Source organism: Lagenorhynchus albirostris, chromosome 3, assembly GCF_949774975.1.
Source record: "Lagenorhynchus albirostris chromosome 3, mLagAlb1.1, whole genome shotgun sequence".
Taxonomy (NCBI): domain Eukaryota; kingdom Metazoa; phylum Chordata; class Mammalia; order Artiodactyla; family Delphinidae; genus Lagenorhynchus; species Lagenorhynchus albirostris.
The window spans coordinates 35,663,660-35,683,192 of NC_083097.1; the positions used below are offsets into that span (position 1 = coordinate 35,663,660).

At 46.0% G+C, this 19,533-nt stretch overlaps 1 protein-coding gene and 1 pseudogene across 1 annotated transcript; both read right to left on the reverse strand.

Annotated features, from left to right (window-relative positions):
• Window positions 1–3,270: 3,270 nt before the first annotated feature.
• Window positions 3,271–3,780, reverse strand: LOC132518295 (annexin-2 receptor-like). The gene has a single exon (XM_060146297.1). It carries the CDS (start codon window positions 3,778–3,780, stop codon window positions 3,271–3,273), a length of 510 nt encoding a protein of 169 aa, XP_060002280.1.
• Window positions 3,781–9,034: 5,254 nt separating this feature from the next.
• LOC132518296 (arrestin domain-containing protein 4-like) lies at window positions 9,035–10,654 on the reverse strand (annotated as a pseudogene).
• Window positions 10,655–19,533: the final 8,879 nt, after the last annotated feature.

Below are 19,533 nucleotides of genomic sequence, written 5' to 3' on the forward strand. Positions count from 1 at the left end.
CTTATTTCACTAAGCATAATATTCTCTAGGTCCATCCATGTTGCTGCAAATGGCAAAATTTCATTCTTTTTATGGTTGAGCAATATTCCACTGTATATACTTACCACATCTTAATTCAGTCATCCTTTTTTAGGCACTTGGGTTGCTTCCATGTCTTGGATATTGTAAATAGGTGCATGTATCTTTTTGAACTCATGCTTTCGTTTTTTCTGGACGTATACCCAGGAGTGGAAAGCTGGATCCTATGGTATTTCTATTTTTAGATTTTGAGGAATCTCCTTACTGTTTTCCATAGTAGTTGCACCAACTTAGATTCCCACCAACAGTATATGAGTGTTCCCTTTTCTCCACATTCTCTCCAACACTTGTCATTTACTGTCTTCTGGAGAATAGCCATTCTGACAGGTGGGAGATGATATCTCATTGTGGTTTTGATGTGCATGTCCCTGATAATTAGTGATGCTGAGCATCTTTCATGGGTCTGTTGGCCATCTGTGTGTCTTCTTTGGAAAAATGTCTGTTGAGGTCCTCTGCCCATTATTCAAGGAGGTTGTTTGCTTTCTTTGGAGTTTAAATCATATAAATTGAGTTGTATAACTTGAGTTAAAACCTTAAGAGGATGTAAGAGTTCTCTGTATATTTTGGGTATTAACCCCTTGTCAAATATGTGATTAGATATATCTTCCCTCATTCAGTAGGTTGCCTTCTCAATTTGATGATAGTTTCTTTTGCTGTGCAGAAACCTTTTAGTTTGATGTAGTCCCATTAGTTTATTCATGCTTTTGTGTCCCCTGCCTGCCTTCCCTTCTTGAAATTATCCATTTCTAGACTTGAGGAAATAGCTACATATAGGTACCTTGCTCTCCACATGCCCCATATTGAATTGCATGAATTAGCAATCATGTAAGAAATTTTGACATTGTGTACATTTGTGAAAATTCCTTTCCCTTACTTAAAAATTACACAAAAACATTTCTTTAAGAAAAAACAATCTTTTTTTGATAATAAAACCTAACAGCTTAAAAAAATTCTCTTTATACTGTGAGTCATTGTTTTAGCTGTTGGGAAGTACAAAGGGCAGGGGTAGAGGTGACTAATACAAGTCAATTTAAAAAAAATTTTTAAGTAAAAAGAAAAAAAAAATGGAGCATGCAAACCCCATTACTAGAAATAGTTACAGGCAATGGCAGAAGCAATCTATTCCAGAACAGAATTTTCTTTGACAATGTTACGGATGATCAAATACTGCAATGACTCCAGCTTTCTACCAGCAAAGGGCACTTCTACAGTATTCAGCATTACTAGTCAACTTTACAACCAAAAACAACCTATATTGTATTTTTAGATATTGCTAATACATTATTTAATATTAAAGATACTCTAATATATTTATTAAAATACTGGGGTCTAGATGTGTGTTATAATTTAAAATGTAAGGAATTATAAAGTGACAATAAGAGCTTGCGTGATAGAGTGTACCTGTCTGCATGGTCTAGGACAGTCCCAGTAATCAATCATTCCTATGAATACTCATGCTACTTTGGATAGAGTACACTACGGCCTCACATCAGTCTATGCCATATTTTGCTGTCAAATGAGTTTTGTACCAAAATTTACACACCAAATTGTAGGTTGCATAAAATTTTGGATTTCAGAATCGCTAAAGGAACTGTAGAACTGTACTCCAAATACTGCTAGTGATTCCTGACAAGTGGGCTTATAGACAATTGTGTCTTTCCATGAATTCAAGGGCTATTTCATTTATTTGCTTAAGAGATTAAGTATTTGAAATGACTACTGAAGAAGGGAGGATGAAACTTAAAAGTGATTTCTTTATTTCCAGTTCTCACTGATTTCATTTCTCATATACACTCTTTAAGAAATAAAAGACAAAGTAGGAAATTAAAGTACATTAATAAAGACATAGCAGTGTCTACAACACACACCCATGTCATCGCATCCTCTTGTTATGAGCTGTATATTTCCCATGCTCAGGCCTCAATGGAAAAGTTCCGTTTGAGTCTAAAAAAGTAAACTATCACCCTGTGGTCTAACAGATGGGTGAAAAGGATAATTTTTTGCATTCCCTGGGGACCGGCCAGGGTTACATACTGGTTGAGCCACAGCATCCAGGCTGCACAGGTGGCCCATGGAATCCTGGCAGGGAAAGGAGAGAAAGGGTGAGATTGGGTGGGATGCCAGAAACCAGAGCGATGAGGTGAAGGGTTTCCAGGAAACTGCTCCCGCGGCAGGGAGTCCCCACATTCAGACTCCTGTGAGATTAATCCCAGTGAAGGATTTTGCCCCCAGAGAAATCACAGCAGTTGAGAAATTCTCAGTATAATTGTATTGACATTTATTAAGCACTTACACTTCGCCTGCCATTGCTCTCTCAGGCCCCGTTTCAAACCCCGGATTGGGTGGTGGACACTCTAGTTCAACTCCGAATGGTAATGAGAAGTCAGGCGCCTTGGGAAGTCGCCAAGTTGGAGTTAGGAAGTGACACGAGCCTAACCGCTCGAGAATCTGGCCGCAGAAACGCCCCGCCGCAAAAGACAACCCCTAGTTTTCTCCTGTCCGGGGCCCCAGCGCTCTGGCTGCAGGTCAACTCTGAGGAGGGGGCTGGAAGTCGGCTTTGGGGCGAGCAGGAAGAAGGGACACGCCCAGGAGAGTGCCTGAGGGAGACGGAGGCTCTGCGCTACCCGAGGCCAATGCTTCTAGATGCGTTTGGAGCGGCGACAGGCGCTGGGGGCCGTGGAGCAGCGTGAAGGTGACTGGACGGCCCCACAGATGGACTGGAAGGGCCAGGGCCAGGGCGAGGGCGCAGGAGCGTTCGTCGGGCAAAGTGGAGTTCTCAGGGCTGCTGGCCGCTCTTTGCTGGATGTCTCGGAGCCCAGCACGTGTGACCCAGTTTGGCAACGCCTATGCTGGACCCCTGGCCGCCCGGTGTGCCCAAGAGACCCCACCGGCCTCCCCCCGCCCAGCAAATCAGGGGACTGAGGGTCCCTGGTGAGAAGTGGCACCGGCCACCCCGCCCCTGCGTCGGGTCCTTCCCCAAAAGCCAAAGTAAGAGAGAGAAAGGCGTTGGAATTTGGTATAATTTATTAAGTAAGCGAAAGAAAACTTCACAAACGTCTCTGAAGACGAATTCTTCCATGATTGCTGAACGGAGAGGTGTTATTGTAATAACATCTGTCGCAAGGGATCATCCAATGAAGGGTCTCAGCGGAGATGAGGGCTCCTGGGTCCAAAGGCGGCGGGAGAGGCAGCCTAGGGTCTTCCCGGCCACTGCGTGTAGGTCCGCGGCCACCAGCCTTGGGACGTCCGGTGGTGTCTCTCCAGGCCAGGAGGAGGGCGATGCTCCGGAAGGGTCCCCGCGGTCAGAGGTCGCGGGTTCCAGATGTTGGGTTCCCGATGCCGCAAGACCCGTCCAGGGAAGCTTTGCGGGTGGGCGGCGGCCCCACCTCCTGAGGACGATTGTGGCTCCTGGCGGGTCGTGGGCGTCTTGTCCGGGGCGGGCGGCCCAGCGCTCAGCCTGCAGGTGCTCTGCGCTCGGGGTCGGTGTTTCGGGCAGTGTGGGTGCAGACGCCCGCAGGCGGTAGAAAGTTGTTCCCCATTGAAGTCCTCGTCGTCCCCAGAGAGCTGGCCCAGCGTAGGATAGAAAGGGAGCTGCCATTCCTCAGGGTCCGCTAAGCTCAAGATTTGCAGCATCTCTGGTTCCTGGGACTCCTCTGCGGAATCCCAGGCCTCGCGCATGCAGCGGGGGAAGTTGGGCTCCATCGCTTCAGCCCCTGAGAGGAGGAGAAGTTTTCAGGGATCCCTTCCCTGCGAATTTATACCTTCCCGTCCAACTTTTTAGCTGTCCAACCAGAGGATATTAGGATGGGTGGTGTCGTTTTTCTCAGGTTTCAAATTGCTTTAGAAGGCGGGCCCTGAGATTAGGGGAAAATCCAATCATCTTGGATGGAGTTATTCGAAGTTGAATCGATTTTGTTGATTTGATAGAATTAAATTTTTGTTGTTGTTTGGTTTTTTTTTTTTTTTTTAAAGAATTACAGGTACAGCGACTCTGCCAAGACGAGCTCTTTGGAAGGTTACTCCTTTATGAAAAGTATCCTATGTGCCTGACACTTTTAGTTAACTGTATGTCCATTGATTCTCAGAGCCCTTCTGCTTGGAAAGTACCATCAGATTTTACCCAGATGATCAGAATGAGAAGTTGGCCATCTTTGCATGAAATCACACTGCTGGTCAGACTGACACTCTGATCTTCAATTCTAAGTTAAAATTGCTTCAGACTTCCAGCCAACATGTAGGAGGGGAGGGCTCAAAGTCTAGAGATCTAGATGCAGACTGTTTGGGTACAAGTTCTGTCTATTATTTCTATATGACTCAGCTAGTTACCTAACCTCTCTTATCCTCATGTTTTTGCCTGGATGGTAGCTAAAATTTAACATTTTACAAGGTAACTTTTATGATTAAATTCAATAACAAAGGTCATGTAATTAGATATTCCCAGGCAGAAAATAAGTTGTTGAATTACAATTATTATTATTTTCATTGTCATTCTTAGTGACATGATCATGGATATTAAACATAACATCAATGAATAACAAACTCAAAATGTTGTCTTTTTGTGTGTGTTTAATCTGAATGGATTGTTTTTTCCTTCTTGTGTCAGATCTATAGTGAAATCGTATTCCCTTACGTCCTTCCTGAGCTGTTTCAGACGTTCTGTTTGCAAACATGTCAGTGCCTCTAAGCCTAGACTTCCTTGATCAGTATTTCATCTTCAATGTAACAAAGTCAGTTAAATTCAGAGTTTTTAACAAGCATGTTTTGACAACCTGCCATGGGCAAGCTGCTGTGATGGTGCTGCACAGAGCTGTAGAACTGGGTCCTGCTTTGGCAGAGCTGAATTTTAAGGGGAGAGCAAAGTCACAGTTAAGAGACCATGAGGACACAGCTAAAACTTTTTCCTTATGGAAGTTGATTCTCTGACAGGAAGGAAAACTCTAACGTTTAAGATGACTCCCAGCAAAGCCTGTGTTTTCCATGAGCTGAGGTAAAAAGAAATGGTATCAATAAAAATGAGAAATAAGGGGACTTCCATGGTGATACAGTGGTTAAGAATCCACCTGCCGATGCAGGGGACATGTGTTCGAGCCCTGGTCCAGGAAGGTCCCACATGCCGTGGAGCAACTAAGCCGGTGCACCACAACTACAGAGCCCACACTCTAGAGCCCACGAGCCACAGCTACTGAGCCTACGTGCCACAACTACTGAAGCCCGTGCGCCTAGAGCCCGTGCTCAGCAACAAGAGAAGCCATTACAATGAGAAGTCCACGCATCACAACGAAGAGTAGGCCCTGCTTGCCGTAACTAGAGAAAGCCCGTACACAGCAACGAAGACCAAATGCAGCCAAAATTAATTAATTAATTAATTTTTTAAAGCAGTAACTGTAAAAAAAAAAAAGAGAAATAAGGAAACAGAGAAAAGAGAATCAAAACCAAAAATGAGAAATAAGGAACTAAAGAAGATGAAAGTATAGACAATGCAAGAGGCAGAGAGTTGGAAGTTCTGGGCAAGGCAGCCAATAGTGGTGAGTTGAAGGGGTTCATTAGACCAGCATGCAGTGACTGTAACTGACTTGGGGGAATCTAATAAAGATATTCAAGACACAAAGCTCTGCTTGGCCGGGTTTAAGGCAAGGACAACAACACTGTTACCTTTGAAGGCTCAACATGGTGCTAATAGGCCCTGGTGGTGTAGAACCTTCTCAGAAAGTTGTTTGAACACCAGTGGCATTTGGTTTTCCCCACAGAGGTTAGGAGCAGCTAGCCTGTGTTATACACGCAGCAGAAAGAAGCCACTACAGTGAGAACCAGCAATGCGGTCAGACTGCAGATGACCAATACCAGTCACCAACAAAGGGGGGAGCAACTGATTTCAGATAAAGTCTACCCATTACATGTAGTTGGGAGGTCTTAATACTTCTTTTAATCTGTAGGATTTCCCCAACTCTTCTATTTTTTTTCCTTTTTTTGAAGAAAAGCGTATGTCAAGTACAATGTCTCACCTATTTTTTTAAAGTTTCACTCATAAACAACCTTTCTGAGCATCAAAAATAGGAAAGTTCCACTGACCGTATAGACCAGCACGGAGTAAACTCATCCTTCAATATTGGGCATGTGAAATAGCAAGATATCTACCAGGTAGCTATTTTCTCAAGACAGGAATGAGGTGATTTCAAGAAGGGAAGGCAGAAAGAGTATTTTATAGATTCCACAAATAATCATTGAAATGGATGTGAAATAAAGTAGATGGATTTTAGAATAAAATAAGTCCATTTCTTTTTCCACCTATACCAAAAATAAGTTTTGGTCTATTGTTAGGGAAAAGGGTGTCATGAAAGAATATAGATAGATCTGTGAGAAGAGTTAACAAGGACATGTATAGGCAGGGATTGCCTTCTGGTGAGAGAGTCAGGGACAGTCTTAGTGTGGGGAAAATATTCTCAGGGATCCTAACTATATGGTTCAAAAAATGGGTTCCTTTTCCTGCAGGTTGTGATTCCAGTTTTGGGGTGAGGAGGTCTTGCCTATGGATTGTCTTCTTATTTTTTTTAAATAAATTTATTTTATTTTATTTATTTTTAGCTGTGTTGGGTCTTCATTGCTGCGCGCGGGCTTTCTCTAGTTGTGGCGAGTGGGGGCTGCTCTTTGTTGTGGTGTGCGGGCTTCTCATTGCGGTGGCTTCTCTGGTTGCGGAGCATGGGCTCTAGGCGTGTGGGCGTCAATAGTTGCAGCACGCTGGCTCAGTAGTTGTGGCTCTGGGCTCTAGAGCGCAGGCTCAGTAGTTGTGGCGCACGGGCTTAGGTGCTCTGCGGCATGTGGGATCTTCCCGGACTAGGGCTCGAACCCATGTTCCCTGCATTGGCAGGAGGATTCTTAACCACTGCACCACCAGGGAAGCCCTGCATTGTCTTCTTATTGCTAATCTTTTTGCTTTTGAGAAAGAAGTGAAACAAAACGCAGGCTCCTAAGAGGAAAACCACAGTGCTATCTCTCAGCCCTAGCAGCACAATTAGGTGACAGCCACGGGTCCACAATTTTTAAGGGAGAACCGTGGTCTGGAGAGTCTGAGAAACCTGGTTGGCACTGTTTAGTGCACAGGGTCAGTAAACATTCTGATTCTCCTTGGAACCATTATCGTGCCCTGTAAGGAAACGAATTCTAAAGACGTTCATTTTCTATAGTAGGTCATAAGGTATTCTCAGTAATGATAACTTTAAAAAAATTCAATATTTAGTTTAAATTTTTCCCTTCTGCTGTGTAATTTCCTTCAGTTATCCCAATCCTTCGATAAAAACTGGTACAGCTGTTCAACTTTGTGTGATGATACTTGGTGGGATTAAAGAATGGGCACTAGAAGAAATGCATCCTGAAACAGAGCACCCTTTTTCTGGAACCAGCGCCCAGACAACAGTGTGCTATTGGTGACCATGTCCTGGCATCCAGGGGGAGACCAGCAGTGATGCAAAGTTTTCTTATAGAGGAGCTGGGAATATCCGGGTGGACTGCAGTGGGGACTGTGTGGCTGTATGTCAATCCAGGAAGAGACATGAGAAAATCCCTTTACACATAGACTTGAGACAGGTAACAAGAAATTGGGAGGCATCTTGATGCTTGACGTACATATTATGATCAAATTCTAAGTCTCAGTTGCAAATTCCCAAGGTAGGCACTTGTGGAAGGAACTGCAGCAGAGCGTTTACAAAGGCAAGGCTCTGGAAACCCTGCCCTCTCTCAGCCTAATGGGTGGCTGTGCCTTAGTGCTTTCCCTTCCAACTTGCTTAGAACCACCCTTAGTTGCTACAGTCACAACCTGTCCAGGGCTCAGCCTGGTACATTCAGCCTCTGGGTATCTTTTCAAAGTCATGCGTTCCATTCTACCTCTAAGAGCAGCATAGTTTGGAACTGTGCAAATATGTCTATCATTTATTTTTAATCTTATATTGGAAAATCACCTGTAAACCACAATTTCTGGCTTGTAGAACTGGAATTCTGGGTCAAGAGTATTCATCTATATATATCTGAGATTTATTTATTTATTTATTTAGGCTGCGCTGGGTCTTCATTTTGGTGTGCAGGCTCTTGACTGGTGTGTGCAGGTTTCTCTAGTCACAGCGAGTGGGCTTAGTTATGGCATGCGGGATGTAGTTCCCTGACCATAGATCAAACCTGGGGGCCCCCTGAGTTGGGAGCTTGGAGTCTTAACCACTGGACCACCAGGGAAGTCCCCAAGGGTATTCATATTGAAATGCTTAATGCATATTGTCACGTTGGCTTTCCAAAGACCCTTTCAAATTCATTTCTCAAAAGCTGCTTTGGGGAGTTACTACTTTAGCAATATTAGAACAAATGGAAAAGATTAATACAGACCACTGTGGTAGTCAAAGTTATATGTCATGGTTTCACTTTACATTTCTTTGATCTTAAGGAGCCCTGGCCCGGGTCCCAGCTCCCCTTTCAGCCACAGAAGCCCCTATACCGCTTCCAGGCCTGAGTCTACCCACCCAAATCAATCCACAGGCAGAGAATAGGGAAGCAAGTTTTAATCATTGCTCATAATTGGAATCAACATAAGAAACATGACAATTCTGAGTACAACTGCAAGAAAGCTCCTTAAGACAGTATGGATCCCCTGAAGAGAGATTTCTAACTGAGAGAGCTGTCAGTAATCCAGGAAAGGAGGGACAAATAAGGACTGGTCTGCCCCACAGAGTCCTCCAGGCTCATCCCAGAGCAAGGCGGGGCCCAGGGGAGAAGTCCAGGCCAGGGCGTGGGTTGAAGGGGCGCCGTGGGCCGGACAGAAGAATGCGACTGCTTTCCTTGCCGAGCTCCACAGGGTTTCAAGCCTCCACAGGGCTTCCGCAGCTTCGGGGTAGGGGATGGAGATCGTCCTGGGCTCCTGGAGGCCATGTGGCCGCGTGTCTGTCGGCCTCCGCTGCTGCGGGCATCTCCTGGCTCTTCAGGCCCGATTGTGCCCTGCGGTGTGTGGCTTCGGCCTCTTCTTGACGGGACTGTCGCTCCACCCCGGGTTAGCCGTTGGCTCCTGGGCTTGTGGGTCTCGCCAGCGTTTGTGGCCGCTCTCCGCCTGGCGACCGTCTGCGTGTCCGGGGCAAGCGCGCCGCGGGAGCCCACATGCACAGTAGTGCGCGTCCTCGCAGAACTGGGGGCTTTGGCAGGAGGGGCGGCTCAGCGCAGGGAAGTTATCCAGAGCCCAGGCCCAGGCCTGTTCTCGGTTGAGGCCCGGTGGCATGTGGGGCTCTGGATGCGCCCTCCTCCAGGACAGCTCTTCCCAGGTGTAGTACGCGTGCGGTTCCATGGCTTCAGCCTCCTCCCAGGCCAGACGCGTAGCGGGTCTAAGCAAAGGGGCGAATGATTCAGCCCCATGCTGAGTGTGCCTTTTATAGGGTCTGTCTAGTACGGGAGATCGGAAACCCAAGCCCAGATAAGTGGAGATAGACACTCATTTGCCTTGCAAATTGCCTCGGAGCCTCGCAGATTAAGGAGAAAACTGCATCTTGCTGGGAGGGGTTTGGTGATGGTGTTTAGGGAGGGGGATGGGAGGAGAGGCAGGTCCCTGGGGAGAGAGGTCCAGTCCTTGCCTTTTCCATTCACTGGGAAAAAAACTCTCTACTCGTCAGGCAAGGCTGACAAATGTCTAGTAATTTAGCATATTAGAGAGGATTGCCTGGTTTCAGAGTTGAGACTCTGAGATGATAGATTCTTGCCAGGACACAAAGCTAAGGGCAGCTCAAGCATCAATTTTTTAGCAGCAGGAATGTGAATATACACAGTTAAGGAGTAATCCACTCGGATGATGCAGCACGGCGTCCCGTGCTGAAGATCTTGAGGGTCTTCCCGTTCCAGGTGCCGGTGCTCCCGGAGGCGATGTGGTTCCCGCGCACGTTGGCCACATACGTCTGCGTCTGGAAAATGGCAGCTTTGGGAACAATCAGACGAGTGGAACAACTCCCTATTTCTGCATAGATTGGAGTAGCTTCTCCATTACAGTATCCCTTTCTTTCAGTTTTGGCACTCAGCGAGACTGGACCAGAAGTGAAAAATCAACAGCCAACCATCTTCTGTTGAGTTTTCAATACAGGGATTAGTAATGCTGGTGGGTTGACATCGATGTGACCGGCGACCTGGAGTTCCCGCTTAACCTTCTGATCAGGTCGTTCCCAAACCGTTCTCACACAGTACTGAACACTTCCATATCTCCAGGTGAATGAGGTTACCAAAAGTTCCGATGGACGTTGAAAGCTGAATGGGAATTCATGTTTTCCAGGCTGTAGTAAGACGATGCCGTCGCCTGCCGGGGGCTCGCGCAGGCTCAGGCGCACTGTCAGGTTCTCCATCCCCGAGGCGGCGGCGGGGTCCGCGGCGCCGGCGCTCCGGCCCCAGGCGACGGTGGCGCGGCCCTGGGCCTCCAGGCGCTGCGCGCGCAGGGTCACCGGCTCGGCAGCCTCCAGCAGCACGTGCCCAACCACAGCCTCGCCGCTCGAGTCGCAGCCCTTGCGCCTGTCCTCGCACAGCGGCCCTCGCAGCCCACCCCCGCCGCGGACCCCGCCTCGCCGTCCATCCTACCGGGCGACGCCGCCGCGCCAAGGAGGTCGGCACCGGCGCGGGGCCGGGGTCGTGAGCAGAGCGGCGCCGCTATCACAGGCGCCACCCGCATGCCGAAGGCCACTGCGGCCGCTGTGCGGGGCCCGGTGGAGGCCCCACAAGTTATTTTTTTATCCCCCAATAAATTATTTTATGCTTAAACTGTTTGAGTTATTCCATTTCTGTTCCTAAAAACCACAAAAAGAAATACAACAGGGACATCACAGTCAACATTATATTTACTGATTACAATCTTTTTCTTTTAGAAATCTTAGAAGAATGAATCTAGATGTCCTCAATAACATATGTAAATGTTCACATTTTTCTTTTGCTCTTCAGGATGTTTTGAGAATGGTTGTTTTATATTCATCATGGTTTTTAGATGAGACCATACGGTTAAAAGATGAAAATTCTCCCTCAATATTTTATCTTGAAGTTTTACATCTTTCCTTTCTTACACGTCCTTCCATCACGAATTAAATAAACCATTCTAAGAAAGACATTTGAATGTCTTTTGTATGTGTTAACCTTTTTAACACAGGGCTCCTGGGACAGGAGCAAGGAGCTTCTCTAATCCCTGCTGGGCATTGAAGTAGCCCAGAGACTGAAGTAGCCCAGAGACTGGGGCATCTGGAGTCTCGTGGTGAGGGGCTGAGCCTAGTGGTAGAGTGAGTGTGGAGGGTTGAAAGAACCCTGAAACTAAAGAGCAAAGAGCAGCTCCTTAGCTAGACCAAGAGGGAAAATTATCTGCGAGAAAGACTTCATGCTTAATCTGGCTCCTTCCTCACCCTAATCACACTCCCAAGACTTAAAGGCTGACTTTGCTTGAGACCAAGTAATAGAGTTCCTTTGCCATTAGCCTTCTGGAAACACCTCACCCTGCCCACTGCCCGCCATAGGGAGGGAAAGTTTTTCTCTAAGTCCATGCTAGTCTCACCTAAGGGTCACTAAGGATGAGAGTTTCTCCTTACCATTCTCCAGCCCAGTTACTTGAAACAAACCATTAAACAGCAGGGCATATGCGATAGAGCTCACAGAGGAAAAGAAGATGTCACTTAGGATAGCAAATGTCATGGAGTGTCACTTTCAAGAGGAGATTTTAAACGCTATGACTGTGCCCTGCTGGCACTCCCTGTCTGGCTCTTCTCTCCTGCTTGCTTTACCGAAGCAGGATAACTTGTGGCTCCCTGCCCCCTGTAGAGGCCCACTTGACAAGGAACTATGGGCAGCTCCTAAGCTGTGTCAGCAAGGAATCTCATCCCAAACAGGTAAAATTCAGTTGTACAGTTTTGTTGAAAGCAAAACACCAATCATCTTGCATAAATTTCTTTTCTTTAAAGTTTATTTAACGAGGTTCACATTCCTACAAATGAAAAAATACAGAAATTAAAACAATAGCATGTATCTTTCATCTTGTTATACAAATTCAGAAGACATTGTACATTGATTTTATCAATGATCTTCACATTGCAGGGTAATACGCATTTCATAAACTGCCAATGGGACTGTACTTAGTGAGGGACTCAGCGCAAATCTCGGGGCTCCTGGCAGCCCTGGGTCTTCCGGGCCACTGCGCGTCGGATCCGCTACCACCAGCCTTGGGACGTGCGGCGGGTCCCGGGGGCAGGAGCCGGGCGACGCTCCATAGGGTCCCCGCCGTCAGCGTTCTCGGGCTCCGCTCGTCCGTCCGGGAAGCGGTGCCACCTGCCGAGGGAGGCTGCGGGGGCGGCGGCCGCCTCTCCTGGGGCGCCTCTGGGTCCGGGTGCGTCGCGCGCGTCCGGTCCGGGGCAGGTGGTTCTGCGTCCCGTCGCGAGGGCTTCGGCCTCCAGCAAACTGTCCGTTTCGCGAACGGTCCCAGCGCAGAAGTCCGCCGCAGGGACTGGAAAGCATCTCCCAGTCGAAGTCTGGGCCTTCCCAGGAGAGCTCGCACGGGGCGGGGTAGAAAGGGAGCGTCCAGGGCGCAGAGTCGGCTGAGCTCGGGGCTGGCGGCGTCTGGGGCCCCGGCGCTCACAGTCGGGAAAGGGCTGCGCCATCGCATGGGTCTCGCACCGGGCGATACCGAGTGTCTGGGATTCGGAAGCCCCCAGCCCGCGAGTTTTAATGCTCTTCTGGCCTCCTGGCCAGACAGGGGGAGTTTGGGTGGTAACATTAATCCTACAAGATAATTGCATCAGAAGACCTGATAATATTAATACAAAAACCAATCATCTTGGATAAAATGATTCATGGTCAAATCTCTTCATGATAGATGGGATTAGGGTTGAAAAGGAAAAGTACTAGTACACCCGAAGGGGAAAAAACTGTTTGGGGGGACAATGGGGTGTAGAAGGCCCCAAATCATACTGCTAGTGTTGGAACAGACTTGGAAACCCAGATCTCCAAGCAAAGGAATTCTTGCAGGGGTGGGGGGATGCCAAAGGAAGGTTTGTGATGTAAAAGAAGGCCAAGGATGGTGACCTAATTCTCAAATTGGACTTTCTGACTTTCCCAGTTTTGTCCTCTCCTAGTGAACTGGTCAATTCAAAGAACTTCAAATTGTGTTTGGACCAGAGTCACGACAAGAAGCTCCAGAAACTGAACTGCTTGGGTGCAGGGGCAGTTCCACCCGTCTCTGGATGAGCGACCCTCAGCAGATTATCTCCTCCCTCTAGGCCTCCTTTTGTCACCTCTGAAATGGAAAGCAAATAAACAAGGCAGCTTTCATGAATGCATTCAATAATAAAAATGAATATTTAGGATTACCTGGCAGAAATTAACGTGCTCAAGTATTATTATCAATATCATCATGGATAGAATGATAATTTAATGAGAACAAATGTTAAACACTGCCTTTTGAGGGGAGGTTTTTTCCCTCTAAATGGATTTTTTTCCTTAACATAACATATCCATGGTGTATTGCATTGTAATATATCCTTCTTCATCTGTGTCAACCTGTTGACAAGAGCATCAGTGGCTACATTATTGATGTCCTTGACTAGACATTTATTTTACTGTGATAAAGTACAGTCATTCCCAACACTTAGGAAGCACATTCTGATGTCCTTCCGTGTTCCAGGTGCTGTGATTGGAGCCACACACAAAAAGATGAAAATCTGGCTACAGCTTTCAGTCCTTACATCTTAGTGAGAGAGCGAAGCAGCAGTCAAGAGACCATTCAGAATACAGCCAAGTCCATGAGCGTTGCCGTAGCTGATTTGCTGACCAGAAAGAAACGTTCTAAATGTGATGCCTCCCTTCAAAACCAGATTTTTATTGTTTGCTTAACTGCAGGGAGGAGGGAAGAGCATGGTAAAATAATAAATGATAAATAACAAAACAGAAAAATCAAACAACAGGACAGTAAAGATGGCAGGTGATTGAAAGCTCAACTAGTTGCAAGGTTTACGGGGGCAATTTAGGACACTCACAGCTGAGGTGAAGATTCCCACAAAGATACCCAGAATAGAAGAGCTCTGCCTGAGAGGATGGAGGTCGAGGCCAGCTCAGAATTGTTTGAACCCAGTCACAGCTGAAATTCAAGGAGGAGGGGAGGCACCGCAAGCAAGTGATGTGGGTCCACAAGGAAGAAGTCGCTTCGGTGAGATCCAGAGTGGGATCCGTCTGCAGATGCTTGGCATCAGTCACCGACAAGCTGCACAATATATGACTATAATAGCAGGGCAGGAACAAAGAGGTATTTGGGCCCCCATAGTTGAGTGTGCAACATCTCCCTTTGGTTTATCTAAAGCTCTGAAGTTCAGACAGAATCCTGATGCATAAGAAGACCAGCACATTCATATCAGAATTAGTCTACCCCTTTGCCTGGCAGAAACTGTCTGATCTGCATAGCGGTCTGACAGCTTTCCTTCATTCTTTTTTCCTTTCATAGGTATTACTCTTCAATAAACATTTGCATGCCTAACTCCGTCCCTGCATCCTCTAGAACCTGACCAGAGAGAGTGTTTAAATAAATTCTACTCATTATTTTATTTGATATTCAAGTGTTGTTATCTTTGGTCAATGACAGCCCTGTAATCTCACTCTTTTTTCTTTGCTGGCATATGATCTCATAGTCTTTTACAGTTTCCTTGTTTTCTGGTGCAATGAATTGTCCCAGGTGCAGCTTTTACTTTCCTTGCCCCAGCCCTGCAATCAGTCTTTTCTCCAAGGAAACTAGGTTCCTTTCATTGGTAACTGGTATGTGAAAACCACAATTTTTAAATTGATGTGCTCAATACTATTTTGTTGATAATTGCACCTAGTACTTTCAAGTAGATAAATCTAGAAAGCACAATTTTTTAGGGAAAAAATCAGGAATTTATTCTTACCTTCAAGTTTAAAGTTACAGATTGCTTTGAGCATAGAAGAACTCCAGGGTAAGAAAATATAGAAATTACTAGAGAAGCTTCTAGGTAAGAATCATGCTTCAGTATAAGCTTCCTTTTATGAATTATGTAGAAAAATTAAACAATGGGACAACAGTTGCTAAAGGTATGTCATTGTTGTATGCCCTGGAAATAATGACACAGCACACTCTCCAAAATGGGATGACAAACATAGTATATAGAAAGAAGTATTTCTATACCATGAAGGACACATGGGTAAAACTGATTGATGACAACTAGGAAAAGAAATTTTCAAAGTCTAAAATTCACAAGTTATTACATCTATATACATATAACCTCGGTAAATTAAATGATAAGGCAGGAAACCCAAAGGAAAATGTTCAGAAGATATGAATAGGCAATTCACAAAAGAATAGTATAATACAAGGACTTCCCTGGTGGTCCAGTAGGTAAGGCTCCGCTCCCAGTGCTGGGGGCCCAGGTTCGATCCCTGGTCAGGGAACTAGATCCCGCATGCACGCCTGCAACTAAGAGCCCGCATGCTGCAACTAAGAAGTCCATATGCTGCAATGAAGATCCTGCGTGCCGCAACTGAGACCTGGCGCAGCCAAAATAAATAAATAAATATTAAAAAAAATAATAATATAATACAAATTGGCTAAAGAGTGTGTGAAGAGAGGCTCAAAATCATTATAGATAAATAAATGTTGGCTTTTTCTGCTGCACAGCACTTGTGGCCTCTTTCAATTTTGAAGACAGCATAGGACACTCTTGACAATAGTACTCCAACCCATTTAGTCAGTGACTCAGAAGGCTCTGAGTGCTGAATGGGGCCCAGAGGAAGAGAGGGATCATGGCCAAAGGAGGACAAGGCAGCAGAAATAGCCAACTTGCCACTTAGGCCTTATGACTCAATATATCCAATACTGGGCACCAAGTGACTATGCATAGGTTTATTAGATCCACTAAGCCATAAAGTTGAGCTTCCACCACTTTAAATTCTCCCTGGCAGTTTATAGCTTATATTAGTTCCCTGCACCTGCTGTAACAAATTACCACTAACTGGGTCACTTAAAACAAAAGAAATTTATTCTGTCTTAGTTCTGGAGGCTAAGAGTCTGAAATCAAGGTGTCAGCAGTAATTACTCCCTCTGAAAGCTCTAGGGGAGAAATCTTTCTTTGTCTCCTGCAGCTTCTGGTGGCTGTCAGCATCCCTTGACTTGTGGCTGCACTACTCCAATTTCTGCCACCATGGTCCATTGCTTCCACCTCTGTGTCAAAACCTCTCACTGCCTCACTCCTAAAAGGGCACTAGTCATCGGGTTTGAGACCCACCTGGAGAGTCCAGGACAATCTCCTCATCTCAAGATCCTTAATTTAATTATATTTGCAAAGACTTTTCCCAAATAAGGTTAATTTCATAGGTTCTGGGGATTAAGACAAGGACGTAGCTTTTGGGAGGCGACCATTCAACCCCCTACAAACACTATGTCATATCTTTATGTATACAATTTCTTCTGTGTATTTTCTTTAAAAGGAACATCAAATAAACACATCTGTCTGTTCCTATAATATTCAGAATCCAGGCAGGTGACAGAAGCCACACCAGTTATTTGAGCAGAAATTAAAATATAGAATTGGAAACTAGGTAGAAAGCTATCAATTATGTAACTGAAAGAGTAAAAAGAGAAATCTAAGATATCACAGAGATAGCAACTGCAAGGGCAGCTGGGGAAACAGAAGCAAGAGACTGGATTATTAAACTTTGAAGTGTAAAGAACAGGTGTTGCTGAGCTGAACCCAGACTGGAGAGGCAGGGGCAGCACTGAGCTGCCGCTATTTCTCTGAGCTCACAGGGGCTGTGCGGCTCGGGCCCAGATCTTTGAGGAGAAGGTGAGCTGATGTGGTGTTTCCAGGGGGACAACATGAAGCTATATGTTAGGAAAAACAGCAGATTGGGTTCAGCTGTTGCTTTGAAAAGGCTCACTACACCTCTAGAGAGAAAAATGCTGCTTTGTGGGAACCAACAGGAAATCCTCAGGAAGCAGCCAGGAAGAAGCAAGTGCTTTCTCTTTCCTCCAGCCTAGCTGTCTCCCTCCAGCTTCTTACGAACAGGGAACCTACTCTGGAGCTAGGTGACAAAGCGGAAATGTGACTTGCTGAGTCCCAGCTCAGCATTACAATACAAGAGCACAGAAAAATGGGTTCGGGGTCCAGAGAAAAATACTTTAATAACTCACATATTTCCATACATCAATTTCATTAATTCCCTGAAGGCTACTCCATATTATCCTACAAATTGATCTTGGCGGGAAAAGGTAGATGAGGAATTGTGCAAAAAGTAAAGAGACGGCTTCATTTTCCAATCCATAAATTTTTAAAATATATATTTTTAAATTAATTTATTTTTGGCTGCGTTGGGTCTTCATTGCTGCGCGCGGGCTTTCTGTAGTTGCAGGGAGCGGGGGCCACTCTTCGTTGCGGTGTGCGGGCTTCTCATTGCGGTGGCTTGTTGCGGAGCACGGACTCTAGAGTGCAGGCTCAGCAGTTGTGGCGCACGGGCTTAGTTACTCCGTGGCATGTGGGATCTTCCCGGACCAGGGCTCGAACCCGTGTTCCTTGCATTGGCAGGTGGATTCTTAACCACTGCACCACCAGATAAGCCCAAATCCATAAATTTTTAGAAACACCATTTTTTTTTTAAATCTAGAAAATTCAAACTAATCTATATGGACAGAAGCAGGTCAGTGGCAGCCTGGGGGAGGGGGCAGGGGACAGTGTGGAGGGAGTACAAAATGGCACAAGACAACTTGATTGTGGTGATAATTTCACAAATTGTACACCTTAAATTATATACTGTAAATTATACACTTTATATGTATGCATTATGGTGTCAATTACACCTCAATAAAGCTTTTAAAAAACTCATCCAACGGGCTTCCCTGGTGGTGCAGTGGTTGAGAGTCCGCCTGCCAATGCGGGGGACACGGGTTCATGCCCCGGTCCGGGAAGATCCCACATGCCGCGGAGCGGCTGGGCCCGTGAGCCATGGCCGCTGAGCCTGCGCGTCTGGAGCCTGTGCTCTGCAACGGGAGAGGCCACAACAGTGAGAGCCCGCATACTGCAAAAAAAAAAAAAAAAAAAAACTCATCCAGTTTTCTACCTTGTCAGGACTTCAAAAGCAGGGGGCAACACTACTGGGCATATACCCTGAGAAAACCATAATTCAAAAAGAGTCATGTACCACAATGTTCATTGCAGCTCTATTTACAATAGCCAGGACATGGAAGCAACCTAACTGTCCAACAACAGATGAATGGATAAAGAAGATTTGGCACATATATACAATGGAATATTACTCACCCATAAAAATAAACGAAATTGAGTTATTTGTAATGAGGTGGATGGACCTAGAGAGTGTCATACAGAGTGAAGTAAGTCAGAAAGAGAAAAACAAATACTGTATGCTAACACATATATATGGAATCTAAAAAAAAAAAAAGGTTCTGAGGAACCTAGGGGCAAGATGGGAATAAAGATGCAGACCTACTAGAGCATGGACTTGAGCATATGGGGAGGCGGAAGGGTAAGCTGGGACAAAGTGAGAGAGTGGCATGGACATATATACACTACCAAATGTAAAACAGATAGCTTAGTGGGAAGCAGCTGCATAGCACAAGGAGATCAGCTCGGGGCTTTGTGTCCACCTAGAGGGGTGGGATGGGGGGGGAGGGAGGGAGACGCAGGAGGGAAGAGATATGGGGATATATGTATATGTATAACTGATTCACTCTGTTATAAAGCAGAAACTAACACACCATTGTAAAGCAATTATACTCCAATAAAGACATTAAAAAAAAAAAGCAGGGGGCAAGGGGCAGGGAGGGCAGTGGGTCTCCTAAAAATGGAAGGAGGCAGAAAGGGGAAAAGGAGATAGTACACGGGGAAGAAAATAAAAAAGTAGTGTTTGGCTCCCAGAAAATTTTAGAGACCTCAGATCATGGAATTTTCCCCTGAAGTCTTAAGTCAACCCTTCCCCCTTCCCACTCCCTCCACAACTCACACATACACCAACACCCTCCCTCCCGCACAGGGGCCTTTGCAGGTACTTCACATAAAAATGACCACTCTGGAGCACCAACCTCTCAGCCTCAGCTCCTGGAAAGAGGAACTCTGACATCCTGCTCAACAGGGACACAAAGAATCTAGAAAGTCCAGGGAATCACCTTTCTACATTTGGAAGGAAATCACCAGGTCCAGGCCACACTGGAGAGAAGGAGACTATAAGAGGGACACAAAGACCAGGAGGTGGGGATAATGGGGGGGGCATTGCAAAGGCTCCCTGCACACTGGGAGAGAAGAGCACCCATTCCAGGGGAACAATAGGCTTTAGGTCCAGGGGTTTGGGAGGGTGTGGGAGTGCCAGAGAACACTGGACATTGGTTACATGCAGAGGGACTGTAAGACTTTTTAAAATTTTATTTTAACATATGGAGAGTCAGGGTATGTCTCACAGACGGTGGTGTTTATA

Excerpts from the sequence above, each read along its gene's own strand:
- LOC132518295 (XM_060146297.1), bottom strand. The coding sequence starts at position 3,780 with ATGGAGCCCAACTTCCCCCGCTGCATGCGCGAGGCCTGGGATTCCGCA.